General features: G+C 37.3%; 1 protein-coding gene across 3 annotated transcripts in view; it reads left to right on the forward strand.

Annotated features, from left to right (window-relative positions):
- Positions 1-19,412, forward strand: part of NELL1 (NEL-like 1 (chicken)) — an 837,620-nt gene that overhangs the window by 788,908 nt on the left and 29,300 nt on the right. For 2 of the 3 annotated variants that reach the window (XM_012643488.1, XM_012643490.1), the window contains one exon: positions 10,648-10,788. The exons of the other annotated variant lie outside the window; for it this stretch is intronic. In XM_012643488.1, coding sequence (XP_012498942.1) covers positions 10,648-10,788 — 141 coding nt within the window. The remainder of the gene's footprint in view (positions 1-10,647; positions 10,789-19,412) is intronic. 3 annotated transcript variants of the gene reach the window in all.

Genomic DNA, 19,412 nt, shown 5'->3' on the forward strand with positions numbered 1-19,412 from the left:
TGACATTCTCATCTTTGTTCCTCTGCATGGACCATATCTTTTTTGTTGTTCTCTGACTGCTTTTAAGATGTTTTGCTTTATCACTTGTTTGGGAAGTTTGACAATAATGTGTCTTGGTGTTCTTCATGTCTTTTGCTCTTGGGGTTCATTGAGCTTCTTGGGTTGGTTTGCTTATAGTCTTCAACACATTTGGAATATTTGGCCGTATTTCTCCATTTTTTTTTTTCTCTTTTTATTCCTTCTTCAGGGACTGTAATTACACATACATTAGGCTACACGATTTTCTTCTGTATAAGCTAATTGATGGTCTTTTCATTTTCAAAAGTCTTTTTATTTTCCTTTGTGTCTCATTTTGGATACTTTCTAGTTTTTAAATTTTAAACTAGTCTTTTACAAAATCTAATCTGCCAATTGGCCCATCCAATATATTTCTCATCCAATGCAAAGTAGCTTTTATTTCTATTAGTTTCATTTGGAGATAGATATGGATCAGTTCATCAATCTATTTTTAACTTTCCCCATCTCTATTTAGCTTTTCAACATATAAATAGTTACAGTAACTGTTTTAATGTCCTTATTGTCTAATTCTAATATTTGTGTTACTTTTGTGTTGGTGTCAAATGATCTATTTTCCCCTTCATTTGATTCATTCGGATTTTTCTGTTTCTATTTAGCCTGATAATCCTTTATCATATTCAGTCAATGTGAACTTTACCTTGTTGGATGATGAATATTTTTATATTCCTATAAATATTCCTGAACTTTGTTCCAAGATGCAGGTAAGATGTTAAACACAACTTGATCCTTTTGGGTCTTACTTTTAAGATTTTTAGTTGGGACCAGAGCAGGGTTTAATATAAGGCTAATTACTCTCCACTACTGATGCAAGACACTTTCCTGTTCTTTGTCCAGCATTATCCAATGATTTATGAGATTTTCAAGTCTGGCTTATGGAAGCATACACTATTACTCTCCCTGTCTAAGCACCAAGCTCTATTACCTCTAATCCATTTTGATGATCTTTCTTCAGGTTTGAATAGTTTTTTCACACTTATTTTGTGATTAACACTCTGCTGCACACTTGACTGGTATTCTCTGCCGGACTTTGGAATTTTGTCTCTGTGTAGTTCTCTCCTCTTCAATACACAGCCTTGCCTCTATCTATCCTGGTATTCTCATGTTCTCATCTTCATAACCTCAAACCAGATAGTCCACTGTGCTCCTCTTGGGTTCCTCTCCTGCACCATGGCCTGGACTTCTCCTAAGGTAGTAAAGTAGGGCCATTGCAGCACTCTTCTCATTTGGTTTATGTCTCTTAGGGATCACTCTCCCTAGTTTCCTGATTTCCCGTACCTTGAAAACTAGTTTTTCATATATATATTGGTTGATTTTTTCCTGTTTGTTTCAGGTAAGTTGGTAACTGCAGTCCCTGTTACTCCATCTTGGTTGATAGTAGAAGTCTGCTCATTATTCATCTCTGTATGTTTTTTTTCTTTCAGTCTTTGAACATATTTTTTATGGTTTTTTTGAAGTCCTCTGTACTAAATCCAATACCTGAGTGAGAGTGGTGTTGGTTTCTATTATCTTCTTTTTTCTTTAATATGGATCACATTTCCCTATTCTTTTAGATATCTAGGAAATTTTTATTATGTATTGGATATTATGTCCCTACTTTATGAAGGTGGAATTTTCCTCAGGAGTGTTTGTTTATTTTACAGTAAACAGTTAATTTGGCTAGAATCGAACTCTAAATTCTGCCTTCTCTGTAGTAGCACTGGCTGAAATCTCCATTGAACTCATTCATCTAGAAACCTGTTGATAACAATGAGTTAAGTCAGTTCTAGGCCTGAAATGGTGCTTTACCACGGGTGATAATAAAAGAAGGAAAAGCTTCTTCTTTCCCCCAGATGTGCAGAAGGCTGTATAGTATAATGTTTAATAGTATGTATTAATATTTGGAAGTCAAATAGACCTTGGCTTAAATCCCCATTCTGCCACTTTCCAGATGTTTTATCATGGGTATATTATTTAAACATCTAAGCCTCCACTTTTCTGTAAAATTAGGGTAATTCAAATTATCTCAGAGGCATTCTGAAGATCAAATGAAGTAGTGAATATAAAGCACTTGTCAGAGAACCTGACACACATGGTAAATTAGTAATAGGTGGAAGTTCAAAAATTCTTTATATTTGACAGAGAGAGAAACTGTAGCAAGAAACACAGAATTTTCTAAAGCAGAATCTACATCAGAGTTAAATGGGGTGGGAGAATTGTTAAATACTATAGGAATTCAGAGAAAAGAAAGAGAACTTCTTGGTGGAATCAAACTTGTGCTTGGTTTTTAATTTAAAAACAATGATTTGCAGGTTGGGAACCCTGAAATGAAATTGAGTATGGAATATAGGGGTACTTAAGGCAGCCACCCCAGAGAGTGCCAAGGTTTTGTGCTAAAGAGTTTTGGGAAATAAAGGCAAATTGATAGTCAAAGTGAGGTCAATTATTTATGATTTGAATTCCTGGTAGGAGATTTTTATAATAAGGATCATTCATAATTACTAGAGGATCAGGATATTTAAAAAAATCACAGAATCGTAGGATTTTCAGGCTTGGAGTGAATATGATCTAGTTCAATGTTTTCAAAATTATCAATGTTCATAGCAGTGAAACTTTGATAGATGTATAGTTCAGAAATGTATAGCTGCTCGTGGTCACTCAAGCTGAGTTCAACTGAGAGTCACCTTGTATGCCTAAGAGAACCTCCAAAGAAATTTAGTGCTTCGTAGAGTACTAGGTGAAAAATACTTATTCAGTTTAATCTTTGCATATTATACAAATAAAAGAATTAAGGTATTGAGCTAAAAAGTGACTTAGCCAGGCTGAACTAGCTATTGAGTGCCAGAATAGCTATTATTATTTTACTTAAATTTTGCTTAGTGATTAGCTTTGGGAAAATTAGCCAGATAGTGCTATGGATTGGAGAGCACAGTGACTAAAAGAACAGATAGGAGCTACCTCACTCATTCAGGTCTGAAAAATAAGGAACTGCGGCACGGTGTTGGTAGCAGATCTACAGAATTAATACAATGCGGATTTTTAAACTATGACAAAGGAAGAATTTTTATTGCATTTTCCTTTCCTTCCTGTGCCTTTTCCTCCCTCTTTTTCTTCATCTAGCAAATATTCATTTAGTGCTCACTAAGTTCCAGGTCCTGTTCTGCACTTTTGCCACCTCACAGAGTTTGAAAACCATTAAGAGGAAAAAGATAGGATAAAAACCAAGATATGCACTTAAAATATAAAGTTTGTTAGATGGCAGTAAGTACAAAGGAAAAATATAGCAAGAGAGAGGGTAGGGAATACTTTGGCTGAAGTGAGCAGGTGATGGTCATAATTTTAGATATGGCAGTGAAGAAAAAGCTCACAGGGAATCTTTGAATAAAGCGTTGAGGTGTTTGAGAGATTAAGCCCTAGAAATATCTGACAGAACATTCTAGGCAGAAGGAAGAGCATGTTCAAAGGCTTCTATGCTTGAGGAATAGCTAGGAGGCCAGTGTGGCTGTCCCGGGTAAGAAAAAGGAAGAGTGGTAAATGAATTCAAAGAGGTAAGAGAAGGCAGATTGCGTAAGGCTTTGCAAGCCATTATAAGAACTTGGACTTTTTATTCATTGATTATGGAGATGAGAGTGAGGAAAGAGTGCTGGGGTGGAAATTAAGTTTGATACATAGAAAGATATATATGTTAAGCTTTTGGCAGAATGAGTCTGAAAGGAAGAGACCTCTGAGATTAGCTAATCCATAGGCAATAGTAAGGTATATCTGGACCTGCGTTAGAGGTCAGTTTAGAGATGTATATCAGAGAGCCTCTAGTCTAAAGGGGAGAGTTGAAATGTGAATACATAGATTCTTTATGGAAGAATTTGGGCACAATTTGTTAGAGGATAGACAGACAAAAAGAAAGTCTTCAGAGATAAAATTAGATGGACACAACCAGGAAGAGACTGTTCTCTTGTGCAAAGTCAGTAAAGAAAGAGATTTGCAAAAGGCAGAGAGCCATGTCACCAATACAGTTGACATCATTATTAATAGCAGGTATCTTTCAGTTTAATGGACCAAAACTAGTTTCTAATCAGGACTTACAAAGAAGAAACAGTAATAATGATGTCACCATATATTTTATGTAGCAATTAATTGACTTCCCAGAGCTTATTCACACCTTATTGGAGCTTTTTTGGTGAGGCAGACAAACATGCATATCTTTAAATTGCAGTTTGGCTAATGAAAAAACTGAGGTGCAGAGAGGTTGCTTAAACCTTCTCACAGCCATTTAGCTGGTTAGCAGTAGATGAAATCATGAGCCCAAAGCCCAGATCTCCCATCTTCCAGGATATAAAAGCTAGAGGAGGACTTAAGTGTACAATCCCTTCATTTTTTCATGTAAGGAATTGAAGCCTGGAGACTTGGTCTGTCTTGGCATGGACATATAGCACCTCAGTGGCCAAGTGGGGATTGTAAATTAGAGAATGATAATTATTGCAGCCCTAATAAATGCCTGCCTGACTTTGTGGAGTAGCTTTTACATTGATCTCATTCAATCCTTAAAGCAAAATTATGAACTAAGTATTAATAATTGCTATGATTTTGATGTGGTTTTTCCCCACCAAAATTATGTTAAAATTTGATCCCCAATGTGGCAGGGTTGGGTGACATTTGGGTCTTGGGGACAGATCCCTCATGAATAGATTAATGCCTTTCTGTGAGGGTGAATGAGTTCTTGCTCTTGCAGAGATAGGTTAGTAACCATGAGAGTGAGGTGTTAAAAAGATTCTGGCTTCCTTGGTTTCTCTCCCTTGCTTCCTATCTCACTCTGTGATCTCTTTGCTCACAACTGCCCACCCCCCTCCATTTTTCTACCATGACTTGAAGCAGCCTGAGGCTCCCACCAGATGCAACTGCCCAATCTTGGACTTTTCAGCCACCAGGAGTATGAGCCAAATAAACATCTTCTCTTTATAAATTACCCAGTCTTAGGTATTTTGTTATAGCAACACAAAACAGAGTAAGACAGTAATGTTATCCTCTTTTAAGAACCAAGGAAACTGAAGTTTAAAAAAGATAAATAACTTGCTCAGAGTCATATAGCTGGGAAGTAACAAAACCAGGTTCAAACTTAAGTGCATCTAACTACAAGGCTTTGTCTGGTTTACACATCATGTTGATTCTTGACTCTTGATTCTCAGTACAAAACCTCTTCCATTCCTTTAGCTGATTACATTGTCTGTGATTGGTCCTGTTTTTTTTTTGTTTGTTTGTTTGTTTGCTTGTTTTTGTTTTTAGATATTATATCAGCATGAGTTCTGACATGAGCACAGTCTTCCCACTTAATATGGAAAGGAGTCTATCATAATAGGTAGGAAATGCTGACTAGCAATTAAAAGCAGCTCCAAACTGTAATGGCTCAATAACATAGAAATGTATTTCTTACTCATATAAATAGTCCATGATAGTTTTAGGTCTGTGAAAGGGCTACATAGTCATACAGGGAACCAGGCAAAAAATGGTTCTGCCATTTTCAGTATGGGGCTTCCTAGGTTTCTATGGACATTTGCCTGTAGTGAGCAGGTGGAAATATCATGGGGACTTATATAAGGTATGTTTATGGGCCATATTGAAATTGCATTACTTCTAGCTCTATAGCTAGAGTGGTCACTTGGCCTCCTCTACCTACAGAGGAAGCATGCTCAAGACACACCCCTAGGAGCCCGAGAAGGAAAGGAGATGGAAAAAAATAGTCTGTTTCTACCACACGGTATCCGCATGCTATATTCAGTACAATCCCGGCATTCAGCAAATATCAGATAATAATCATTTTTTTTGTTTTCTATACTTGTGGCAATTTATGTTGCTGATTCTACTTCCTTAAATTTATGTAAACTTTTTTGGGGAGGGAAAATCTAAGTTTTATGGGGTATATATTATAGATGTATAAATTTGCTTCCTGAGTGCTTTACAATGTTATACTTGTCTCAAAATACAAATGAATATTTCTAAAGATCCAGAAATAGTCTCTCCGTCCTAACCAGTTTCCTGATAGCAAGCTGATATTAGCATTTTGGGGGGGGGGATTTTCAGAATGCACTTATTCTGTCTTTTGTTTTTTTAGTGGTAATATTTAGTACAAAATTAATATTTTATATAAGAAACATAAATTTTGCTTAAGATTCTTTTTTGTTTAATAATCCTATGAAGTTTGATTTTATTATCCTCAACCTACAGATGAGGAAACAAAGACTTGTAAAAGCTAAACAATGTACTAGTGTGCTGGTGAGCAGGAATTTGAAGAAGTCATGTTTGCTTCCAAAGCCCATATTGTTTTTCTTTCTTTTTTTTGTTTTACATTCCGGTTGCCCCATAGACTCTATGTGTCTAGAGAACAGGGACTCTGTCTTTTCATCAGGGCATGTTACAATGATTACTACATGGTGGGTGCTCAATAAACTTGTTGAATGAATGAAAATATTGGAAGTTTTTCTTCATGACTCAATATCATTGCATAAATTCTTAGAAAAGATGTAATCCAACCACAGTTTAAGCCACTAATTCACTGTGAGCTTCAACCAATTAATATGAAATACAAAAGTATCTCTTAAAAAATAAGCTTTGAGAAAAACTTAATTGATTTTATAAATTTTCAAATAGCCAAGCATTTGTTTGCAAATGGCTTTCTACAGCAAATTCAATGTATATCCCGAATGGGATTAAATGTATTGCTTAGGATACATCCTGTTGGGAGGGGGGGAACCTTGAGTATTCATTTGTGTCTCATTGTGAATAACAAATTTCTGGTATGTATAGGACTTTTTATTGTAACAATTACAATTGTTATAATTATTCATAATAACATCATAGCAATTATACCTTTTTGTTTATTACTGGACCTCCTTAAAATCTCTAAAGATTAAGAGAAGAAGCAAAATATTAAATTGAATCAACCTAATTGTATTCAGTTTTGTGAATTTACATTGCACATTTGTGACTTGCAAATGTCAAGAAATCTTGTGATATTTTGAATCTTTATAATAGCACTTGTTCATTGTTCCTTTCATTCAGTTCATTCGTCATTTTTTCATTCGTTCATTCCCACGAACTCGTATTGGGCACTTTCACACTCTTGACAGTCACATTTCTAGCTATTACTAGGAATAATAATACTGGAAAGGTAAGCCTGAATAAGTTGTCCATATTCTTGGGAAATTTGCATGTGAGTGATGGACACAAAAGGAAATTGCGATATGACAAGAGAAGTGCTAAAGCAGATGTTTTTACAGGTACTGAGTTGCTAGAGGAAGGAGGATGTGTCTGTCTAGAGGAATTGGAGAAGGTATTGGGCAGGGTTTGAAAGATAAGTATGTATCATTCCTCCCTGGATTGTGAGCTCCTGGATTTCAGGAATTCATGTCTTATTCACCTTTACATTCACCACAACACAAAAATAATCCTTTCACATATTTTTAGCTGAACAAATATTTAAAGAATTGAATAAATGCATTGTGTTTGTCTAAATCATCCTTTCTTGACTCGTCAACAAGATGATATGATAGAGTAGTGATAGATACAGGTTCTAGCTAGTTTTTTGAACTAGATTTCACCATTTGTTAGCTGTGTGTTATGGACAATAATCTTAATTATTGTGTGGCTGACACGTGGCAATGAGGATACAGAAATGAATACAATACGTTTCACTCTCAAGAATACCCCAGCTTCTCTTGTTTCTCTGCCACATTTTTAGGCCTTTGCTGGATTAAACTGAGATTTAATCAAAATCCTGGGACTTTCTAAGGGAAGGAAGGTGACTTTTTGGTTGTTCATTTCCTCTGGGTTGGCTGGCACACTGTGAGGGGCAGCCAAGCTCACTGTGATTTATCAGAATTCCTTGGACAAGAGAGTCAGATTCCACAGTGAACTCAGAGGGACCCCGTTCCCAGAGCATCTGTCTTATTTGTTTGCCTGTAGCTAGAATGGACTGAGAAAAACAAATCTCTGAGGACAAAGGCAACTACAACCCAGCGTGGGGAGAAAGCATCATTTATAATCTGTAAAGTCTCCAAAGTATTGCCCAAAAGCCTCCAAGTGTTTTCTGCATTTGCATCTATGGTGATTGCTTTTTATACTACTCTTGACAACCTACACAGAAGAAACAGCCAGCTTTATGAACATGGTGAAAATGTGAGCACCTCTCAAGTACAGTGCGGTTGCATATAAAATTAATTTTCTCGCTTTAATTATAGACCTTGCACAGAGAACAGAAATGTGCAGCCTTGTTACCAGGTGCCAGTGTGTGTTCCATGAGCCCTGATTATTCCCGATGAGTTCACAGAATCTGCTGTGGGAAGCACAGCTCCCAGGCAACGGGCATATCCATTACTTTTCTCATTGCCAATGCGAGCCAGGGATTCCCTAGTGTCTCTGGGGAAGTTGTAGATGAGTTGCTGTCTGATTGTCTTCACGGCCTATGAGAGTCTCCTGTGCTGTACAGATAACTTCTACCCTGCTGGATCACAGAAACTCTTGCCAGTCTCTCTCCTCATTTCATTCTTGAAATAGAAATATCTGTGAGTTCAAAAAGCATTTGAACATCATTCACCACTCTTGCTCTTCCTAGAAACATCCTATTGAATTTAGGGCTAGAGGTGTTACTATATTTATAAGATTATCAGATAATTTTTCCTCCAACTGGGATAGTTTTGAGAGTGGAAGGGGCAGTAGGTATAGACCAGGATTGTTACAGGCAAACCAGAACATACGATAGCTTTGGTTAATTGAGATGCTCTTCCTTTTGTATTTCCTGGTTTCCCAAAACACTAGCTTTGGCTATTGCCTGAAGTATTGTCAGCAGCCTACAGGTAATGGGGTGTATGGTGATCATGACTGCTTCTCTAGGAGTTCTGGAAATAAATATCAGAGGTAGAATTTGTTGCTGCTTTGTTACAGAGTTGTCTTTCAGCCTAACATAGAAAAGACATCTCTGAAAGTCAGTCTTCTGGTTATGTGTCTTTTGTTGCCCTGTGTTACAAAAGCACTGAGCTGGCTCTGTTACTTAGGGTAAGACCATTCTCTCTGTGAGCCACTGTCTCCAGTCATTTCTCTATGCCGAGGTTTGACATTTTTAGTGATCCAACGTATGTTCCAGAGAGCCCAGTCTTGTAAAATTTGAGGAATGACAATCTACGTAGTTGTTAGAAATTTATTTTCTGGGATTTATAATAAACATACACACAACCTGACTGTAATAATTGAAGGAACAATAAGAGCAACAGGTCCTGAGGACTGATGGCATCTAGAAGCCTAAGGGATACTGTATGTGAAAGGACTTTATGGGCTGAACAATACATGTTGTAGAGCAAGAAGGTGGCAGTTGGCAGTAAAAGGCCAAGCTGGAGTTGCCCAGTATAAGGAGCTACACATTTTCTTTCCTTATTTGGCCAGAGTGCCATGAGATGAGACCATCAGGTTTCAAACTAAATTCAGAGCTCAATGCACAATTCAGGACTAGTCAAGATAGAACCACTAGTAGCTGATTGCCCCTGAGCTGATACCTACAACAGGGCCCTGTTGAAAAAGATCCTAAAGTGTGTTTTATATCCATTATGTGTTATATTCCAATGTTAATTAAATTTATATTCATATAAGAGTGCCATAGTCCAGATATTTCCAAAAGAAGTAGGAGATTCCCAGCCAGCAATGGCTATATTCCAAAAAATAATTACATGGAGAAATTCTGTAAGAATGAGCTGACCCTTGTTTAACAATTAGCAACTCTTCTTTCTGCAATGATGTCAACCTCCTTCAGTTAAAAGGCAAGCCTTTGGGTTAAACAAATCTATGCCTGATCCAGATATTTTCCAATTCTAAAGATTCAGAGCCTAGAGAAAAACAAAGCCCAGGAGACTTCCTTTCATCAGAAATGAGCGAAGAATGAAAATCTCTGATTGACTAGCATGATCAATCAGTTTTAAAAGAATTAGAACAGTAGTTCCCAAACTGTGTTCCCCAGAACATTAGTTTTGCAAGATGTTATTGGTATCCCGAGAAAAAGCATTTACCAGCCAAATAAATTTGGGAAACAGTGCATATTATCATTCCTCTTTCAAAGCTTTGAGGGACATAATTAATATAACAGGTCTCTGGGACTGTAACTGTACAAAATCAGTTTAACACTATTTAACCTAGTGTTTCCTAAACTTCTTTGTTCATAAGTATTTTCAAAGAACACAAAATAATATCTGGAATTAGCAACTTAGAAACATTGAATCTGAGAAAAGTCCTATATACCCAATACCAAAATTGTGCCAGACATCTTCAATTTAGTTTGTGTTTATTCAAAAGTTAACACATCATTTGATAGGAATGTCTTTATGACCGTCAGCTTTCATTCATTGTTAAATATATAAGAAAACATCCAAGAATGAAGCTTGCAATTTGTTTGGACTCTGGAAAAAAATGGGATTTGTTTCTTCCTGTAACTTTCATTTTAGGTGACTGACCAGTTTTAATTGATACTTTGACGTGAGCGTGTTTGAGGTGTTTACTGAAAGGTTAGTGTCAAAATAAATTAATGTCCTGGTGGGCTTGTGTTTTTCTCTGAGGCAGATATTGATGAATGTACAGAGGGAATCATTGAGTGCCACAACCATTCCCGCTGCGTTAACCTGCCAGGGTGGTACCACTGTGAGTGCAGAAGCGGTTTCCATGACGATGGGACCTATTCACTGTCCGGGGAGTCCTGTATTGGTAAGCAGCTTTCAGCCATGCCCTCCGTCCACCTAAACGTTTGCAGGAGGGGCAGCCTGTTTTGCTACTCTGTTCAGCTCCCAGTGTTAAAATATGATGGCACATTGGTTAAACTCATCAATTTTCAATTTTTCCCCTCCACAATTCAGGGATTAGGCCAAGGATTATGCTATGTGGGGTGTTAGAATTTTTATATAGAAACTGGGGCAGTCAGAGGAACAAAGCCTCAGTCTATACGGTATGGAATTTAGTTATTTCTAAGGAAAACCATGATGACTTGCTGAAATTTTTGACAGTTTGAGAGGCAATTGTGGAGAGGAGGAAATAGTACTAGATTTAGGATTTAAAAATTTAGTTTAAATCTTAGCATTCGTACTGCAAAACTCACTATACTCTCTGGTCCTTCATCTATATGTATGTAAAAATGGAGATAATAATGTACAAATATTATTAGGATTAAAAAGGATAACATGTATTTTTTAATTGCAAGCTTTGAATTGATGCGTATATGACATAGTTGCATTAACCTTATTGTTGCTTTTGCCACCATTGTCATCTCTTGCAAAGTCTCCTTTAATTGCATTTCTGCTTGTGGTTCTGTTAAATGCCAAACACAAGAAGTTAACAGATGGAGTTGTTCACCTTCGAGACCTTACAACATTCATGAAATCCAAACAGCTGATCAAAAATGTAACTGTTTCCATGAGAACCTTGGCCAATCCAGTTCTTTCATGTCATATGGACTCAGCTGAATTCTTAATGCTGATTCGGACCACCCCAGGGGGCAAGCATTCTGATCCTGGGCTCCCAACATTTAAGCTACTGAATTAGAAAGTGGGAAATTGATTTGGAAATTTACTATCTTTGCTTAGTACATATTGTTCTTTTTTCCCCTAAGGCTGCTGCTGAGATCCAGTCAGTGTTTTTCCAACTTATCCACCAATGTTGCTCTAAAGCAAAGATGAATTACAGAACACTTGCCACATATTGTGAATTGTCCCCCACAATCTTGACATTACTGTCGAAAGGCATATAGTATAGTAATTAAAAGCATAGATTCTTAGGCCAGCTGTCTGCAGTCGAATTCCAGCTCTGCCACTTGTAAGTAGTTTACCTGGGCAAGTTTTTATCTAGTCTGTACCTCATCTATTTCATCTGTGAAATAGAAATAGTGTTCATATCTAATTGATATGAGTGTTGTGATAATTAATTGGATAAATATCTGTTAAATGTTCAGTAAAAGTTAGCAATTATCTTAAACGTTTCTGCATATTTAGCATTCTGCCCCAGACTCTATGTTTCTTTTATTGTTAAAGTAATGAATTGCAATTTCATGGAGGGTTTTGCATTGATCCTGGGTCTTCACATTTTTCCTTTGTGTACTGCCAGGTAGTTCTGTACATGTGCAGCTTGCTGTAAATCAATGTTATGTGAATAGCGATAGCTCAAATGGCTGTAGTTGAGGAATGGAGATAGAATTGTAACATATATATTAAATTGGGGGCTAAAATAAAATTTTAATTTTTACAAATTATATTTCACACATTAAAAGGGGAGATTCAGAGTTTTGGTGCATAAAGAACCTTAGAGATCAGCTAGTTAAACCAATTTTTAACAGCCAGGGCTTGCCATGGTGTTGCATACTTCTATGCCTTTGTACATGCTCTCCCCTCTGGCTAGAATGGAACATGACAATTCACATATGAATTTCTGTTCATTTTCCTAAATTTAGCTCGTATTTCACCAGGTCCCCATGAAGTATTCTTTGATGTCTTCTTAGGACTTATCACTCCTCTCTTCTCTGCTAACTCAAGACCTTTTTCCTTGGTTTATGTCTTAAGAGCTTCACTTGTGCTACAGTACAGTGGCTTTTTTGTTGTTGTTGTTTTTGTTTGTTTTATTTTGTTTTCTGAGTAGACTGTGAGCAGGGAATGGGCTTTATTATTCTGTCTCTCCAATGAGACCTTTGGTAGTTAGTGTTCAATAAATGTGAAAATGCAACCACATCATATGACTAATAAACTCAGAAATGGTGATGCCTTACCACCAGCCACATAGCTTGTTTGGGTATAAGTTGAGAATCAAGCCTAGGCCAAGGGATTATCTAGGGACAGTCCACATTTATGCCTGTTGTTCTGATGTAAATTATCAATGGCGCCCTGTCACTCTCATAAGTGTCCCTGTTAGAATGACAGATGTTATAGGCACCTCACCTAGCAGCTGTCATGGGGCTAATTTCTTTCTGCAGTGATGAAGGGCGTGCCTGGAGGAGAGGGTGAAATCCCTGCACTCTCAGGGGAGGCCCTTGGTTTGCTTATGAACTGATCCCTGGTATGTCTGGTATGCACAGGAAAACCTCAGCAGAATGGACTCCTTGGCAAAACATAGAGTCATTTTGATTATTAACATTTTTAATTTGGATGATTGTTAATCTGAATTTCCTTTCATTTCCCTACACTTGGAAAAATCTTTGTAAATGAGCCTTCCTAAAGGTAGAGATCTGACTACTATTTAGTGTTTCTTTGGTAGTTGAGATCACTCTGTTGGTTCAGAATATTTCTTGGACAAACAGATGTGTAAATCAGACCATGTCACTTTCTTGTTATGACCTTCTAAGGCCTTCCCATGAATGTAAAATGGCTTTCTAGCTCTGCACGGCCTTCAAGGTCTCAGGCGATATTCTCCCTGCCTACTCCTAGGACTCATCTCCTGAATATGTGAGCCTCTTTGATCTCTTCATGCCTCGAACATGACAAGTCAGCCCGGTTTCAGGGCCTTTGCCTTTACTGTTCTGTTTGGAGCCCTCATCACCTATCTTGTCGCATGGCTGTCATGCTATGTAGATCTCAGGTTACATGTCACATCTTCATGGAAACCCTCTTTATTTTATCTGAAGTAGCCTTTCCTCGGTCACTTCACTGTAATACTCTTTTTATATCTTTTTTAGCATTTTTATTCCCAAATTTACTATGCATGCACATGTGTGTAATTGTCTCTTGCCACAAGTATTCAAGTGTTGGGGGGAAGATACCTTGTCTGTCTTTTACCACTGTCCCCCTAGCCCCTTGAATAATGTGGGCAAATAGTAGACATTCAATGCATATGTGCTAAATGATTGAAGGAGAAGACATTTAAAACTGTATCAGGTCAGATTTATTTTCTATTTGGATTGACATAACTGGCTGTGTAGATTGTGGTACATAAGATGTTAAATATCACAAAACTATATAAGTCTTTTATTTCAGAAAAAATAATTTATTGAGAATAACCATCATACCAACACTGTATTAGGTCATCTGGAAATATGGTTATGAACAAGTTAAGATGTCTGTTCTTGAGGGATTTATGACCTGACATATTCTGAATCATAATAAAATAGCTTAAGAGCACTGAAAATTAACACATCAGAATAAGCCCTAAATAACATCAACCATTAATGCTCACATCTGAAAGAAAAAAACAGCATCTAAAACAACCTTTAAAATTAAAAAGAAAAGTAGTTTTTCAACATGTATTCATCTATATTTTTTTTTCTTTAGACAATGGTGGGAATGACGTATGTTAGAATAGAAAATCTAGCACTTTAGGCTTTTAGAAGAATAGTCTCCTGTCACTTCATGCCTTTTTTGTCAGATGAGGATAATAGGACCTACTCTGTTGGTCTTATTAGTTACTGTAAGCATCAAATGCCATTGACATCATAAAAATAGCACCCATGCAAGATTTGTTATTTTTTGAGCAAAAAATATTTAAGATTTGCCTCGTTCTCCTAAAGTAGATCATATAATTGAAAAAATGAGCAGTCCTAGGTATAATAGAGGCTAACAGAATCACTATTCTTGAAGAGCTTATAAGTTAGTTTCTCTCCCTCTCTCTGTCTCATTTGCATGCATATCTTTACCATGCTAGGAGAAAAAGAGGGGCACACGAAAATTTGCGAATTGGTATTTGCAGAAGAAGATGATGGCAGTGAGTGATCTGTTGTTACTGTGGGGTACAGTGCACTCTGTGTTTTGAGGCAGTGGTGGGAGTCAGTTACTCTGTTTTAATATAAAAGTAGTGAACAATTGCTTTTTTATCTAAGCATAGTTATCTAGGTCATTTAGAAATGAAAACTAACATATAATTAACAATGCCATGCATAAAGAGCCATATTTTACATATTTTGAAAATAAGATTCAGACTCCCCCAAATGTCAATTTGTCTTCATGATCTTGCTCCTACAAATGAAACTTTCTTTTTCTCTGTTCCCTCTTATATGTCACATGAATACTCAAGCCCATTCAAATCCTTAATCTGCTCTTCCACAAACTCTGCACTCTCTTTCCTCTTCTTTTTTGTTCGTATGCGTTTCCCTGACTATCCCTAGCACTAGTCAAAATCCTGATGAAGTGCTACTCTCTGAACAGTGATTCTCAAACCTGTTTCATAGAATATTTATCTGGGTAGCTTTTTAAAAATACCTATCATGGGGCATCACACTCTGGAGATTCATATACAGTTGGACTGCTGTGGGGCCTAGACTGAGGTCATTTCTAAAAAATTTATTTACTAATTTATTTTTATTGATACATAACATTTACACATATTTTGGGGGTATGTGTAATATTTTGTTACATACACAGAATGTGTAATGACCAAGTCAGGGTAGTTGAGGTATCCATCACTTCAAGTATTCGTCATTTCTGTGTGTTGAGAACATTTCAGGTTTTCTCTTTTAGCTATTTTGAAATATGCAACAGATTGTCACCTTACCCTGCTATAGAACATCAGAGCTTATTCTTTCTAACTGTAGGTTTATACCCACTAACCAATCTCTCTGTATCTGCTCCCACGCACAGCCCTTCCAGACTCTGGTATCTATCATTCTACTCTCCACCTCCATGAGATCAACTTTTTTAGCTCCCACATATGAGTGAGAACATGCAGTATTTTTCTTTCTGTGCGTGGCTTATTTCACGAGGTAATTTTTTCCCCCAAGTGATTAGAAAGACTATTCGGCCCATGTAGAAAATCACTGTCATATATTTTCTCTAATAATAACAGTAAAACTTTATCCCTCTTATGTGTCCCCACGGCCATTTATTTGCCCTTCTTTTATAGAACTTCCCAGATTAGGTTTGTATTCTTTTTTTTTTTTTTTTTTTTTTGAGACAGAGTCTCACTTTGTTGCCCTGGCTAGAGTGAGTGCCATGGCGTCAGCCTAGCTCACAGCAACCTCAGACTCCTGGGTTTAAGCGATCCTACTGCCTCAGCCTCCCAAGTAGCTGGGACTACAGGCATGCACCACCATACCCGGCTAATTTTTTTTTATATATATATTTTTAGCTGTCCAATTAATTTCTTTCTATTTTTGGTAGAGACGGGGTCTCGCTCTTGCTCAGGCTGGTCTCGAACTCCTTAGCTCAAACAATCCACCCGCCTCGGCCTCCCAGAGTGCTAGGATTACAGGCGTGAGCCACCGCGCCCGGCCTAGGCTTGTATTCTTAATCACATCTTTATCACCTACAGGACAGTTGAGGCTTTTGATATCTTTTATAGATTTGTGTTGAATTAAGTTGTATTGGTCATGCATTTTTTTTAGTTATCAAACAAAATTTTCAAATTCCAATAAGCTCATTTTGTTGATCTAGGCACACTCGAGGGTTAAATATAGGTATTCCCATGGGACAGGCCACATCTCAGCCTCCCCTTATTGCCTCCTCCTCAGGATTTAGTTGGGTGAAGCAGGCTCCTAGACTCTGCAGGCTGCTCTCTGGTGACTGTAGTGGCACCATGAGGATTTACTTGTCAGAGTAGCTGCTGCAACTGTTGTCACCATGAGAAGGAACATAAAACAACCTAGAAAGGTTCCATTGGAATCTCTTGTGGAAGAGATTTACATTTTAACTGGTTGATGTGTCTGGAATAATTGAAATGGCTTAAGAATGATTTGGGTTCAGTTTCCTTTGCCCAGTGCCTTTTTCTCCTAGGAGTGGAGAGGAAAAGGGGTAGAAACTGGAGATATTCTATCTGTAAAACTGTTCTGTGTGACAAACCTCACTGAGAGGGTGTGGAGTTATGAAGGCTTAGTGTGACATAACGGAGAGGCAGGTTTTAAGGACACAAAGGCCTAGATTCAGTAACCAGCTTGGCTACTTTCTAGCCAAGTGGCATTTGGTAATATATTTAACCTTTCTAAGGCTTAGTTTTCCTAGCATACAATGATTAAAATAATACTTGCAATGGAATTCTTTTAATATGTGTCCTTATACGCAAATATCCTGACAAGTAGTAGATGATAGTCAATATTTAACCTGCCCCCACCTAAGTTCCCTCACCTGTCAAATGAAGACAATAATAGTAATGCTAACAAGAGACAGCATTTATTGAGAGCTTACTTTGTGCCAGTCACTGCTCTTAGCGATTTATAAAAATGTCAACCTCATAGGTCGCTATGGACTAATTGTGAGAATTAAATAACTAATGTAGGAAAAAAGCATTCAATACTTACATTTTAAGTGCTCTATAAATGTTAGCCATTTTTGTTCCCTGGACACCTACGCTATGTGTCAGACACTGGGCCAGGAAATTTTGTGTATTATCTCATTTAGTTTCACAATGACCATAGGAGGGAAGCCCTTTTACTATCACTATTTTAAAGGTGAAGAAAATAAGGGCCCAAGGATTAAGAGAACTTGTCCCAAATTCCGCAGGTGATAAATGGCACACAGATGCCATAATCCAGGTGTGTTTGATCCCAAAGCTTCTGCTCTTAGTGAGTTAATGCTGAAATACTTTATGGAAGGGAGGAGACCAGCGTGGACTCACAGGCAGAGGAGATATTAGGCAGAGCACCTGGAGATCCGTGAGACAAAGCAAAGGGAAAATGAGAGGAAACAAGTGAGACCCAGATGGAGAGTTACTGATTCTGTCTGTGTCCTGAGCACTGTGGACCTATTTATCCATTGGTCTCAAGAGCTCGGTTTGGGCGCCATCCTGCTGGGCTATGGGCAGGATGACCAGGTGGCACATTCCTGATGGTTATTCTGAGAACACCTCAGCCTTGATGATAATACCACCTGGATATCCACTGATGTCATTACTTTCTCTCTATTTCTGGTGATGTGAAGTCAGAGAAGAAAAACAAAAGAAGGGATGGAAGGGGGGCGGGGGGAGGAGGGAATGGACGGAGAATTAGAAAATGGTGGTAGGTAGATTTTTAACTAATTATATTATTTATATATCTGCTGCCTCTTAAAAACAATTAGCATAGCATATACACAAAAGACATATTTAAGAGTTATCAAAAATATTTGAAAAATAAGGAAAATACATTAACCAATAAGAATTAACAAAGATGTTTATGAATATCCTGGCAGAGCAAAAAGGGAAATATGAGTTATATACTTTATTCTAATCTGAAAGTAGGTTGCCTATGAAATTCTCAAGGAGAGACTCAAATATGCTTTCTTCTCTATTCGAGGGAAAAGACATGCCAGGGTGGGGAAAGCATTTTTGTGGACCAGGGTATTTCAAACCAAGAGAGTTTAAGAGGCAAGGAATAGACACCAATCCCAGGACACTCATGGATTTTCTCTCTATGCCAAAAATAAGACTCCCTCATGCATAAAGTATATTTGGTTAAACAGCAACCCCACACACACCTTTCTTGATAATATTTAGGGTGGTCTCATAATCTTCAAAGTTGATATTTGTTTCCAAAGAGCTTTAGATCCAGTTTTCATCCAAATAAATTCTGTATTATTGAAGAGATTTCCCACGGGCAGACAATACCTGGCCATGGAACTGTTTTTATTTTTATTTATTTATTATTTCAGAGTATTATGGGGGTACAAATGTTTTGGTTACATAAATTACTTTTGTACTATTTGAGTCAAAGTTATAAGTGCGCCCATCCCCCAGATAGTGTGCCTTGTACCTGTTAGGTGTGAATTTACTCATCTCTTCCTCCCTCAGCCCCCTTCCCACCTGCTTTATTTCTGGTGAGTATTATTTCCATATGTGCAAATAAGTGTTGATCAATTAGTACCAATTTAATGTCGAGTACATGTGGTGTTTGTTTTTCTATTCTTGTGATACTTCACGTAGAAGAATGGGCTCCAGCTCCATCCAGGTTGAGATATTAGTTCACCATTTTTATGACTGAGTAGTACTTTCTCACATACACCACATTTTATTAATCCACTCATGTATTGATGGGCACTTGGGTTGTTTCCACATCTTTGCAATTGTAAATTGTGCTGCTATAAACATTTGAGTGCATGTCTTTTTTATAAAATGTCTTTTTTTCCTTTGGGTAAATACCCAGTAGTGGGATTGTTGGATCAAATGGTAGGTCTACTTTTAGTTCTTTGAGGTATCTCCATATTACTTACCACAGAGGTTGTACTAGTTTACAGTCCCATCAACAGTATAGGAGTATTCCTATCTCTCTGCATCCATGCCAACATTTATTGTTTTGAAACTTTTTGATAAAGGCCATTCTCACTGGAGATAAGTGATATCTCATTGTGGTTTTGATTTGCATCTCCCTGATGATTAGAGAGGTTGAGCATTTTTTCATGTGTTTGTTGACATGGAACTGTTTAAATAGCTTTATATGTCTAACTAGAATCAGTGTG

Source organism: Propithecus coquereli, unplaced genomic scaffold (assembly GCF_000956105.1).
Source record: "Propithecus coquereli isolate 6110/MARCELLA unplaced genomic scaffold, Pcoq_1.0 Scaffold198, whole genome shotgun sequence".
Lineage (NCBI taxonomy): Eukaryota > Metazoa > Chordata > Mammalia > Primates > Indriidae > Propithecus > Propithecus coquereli.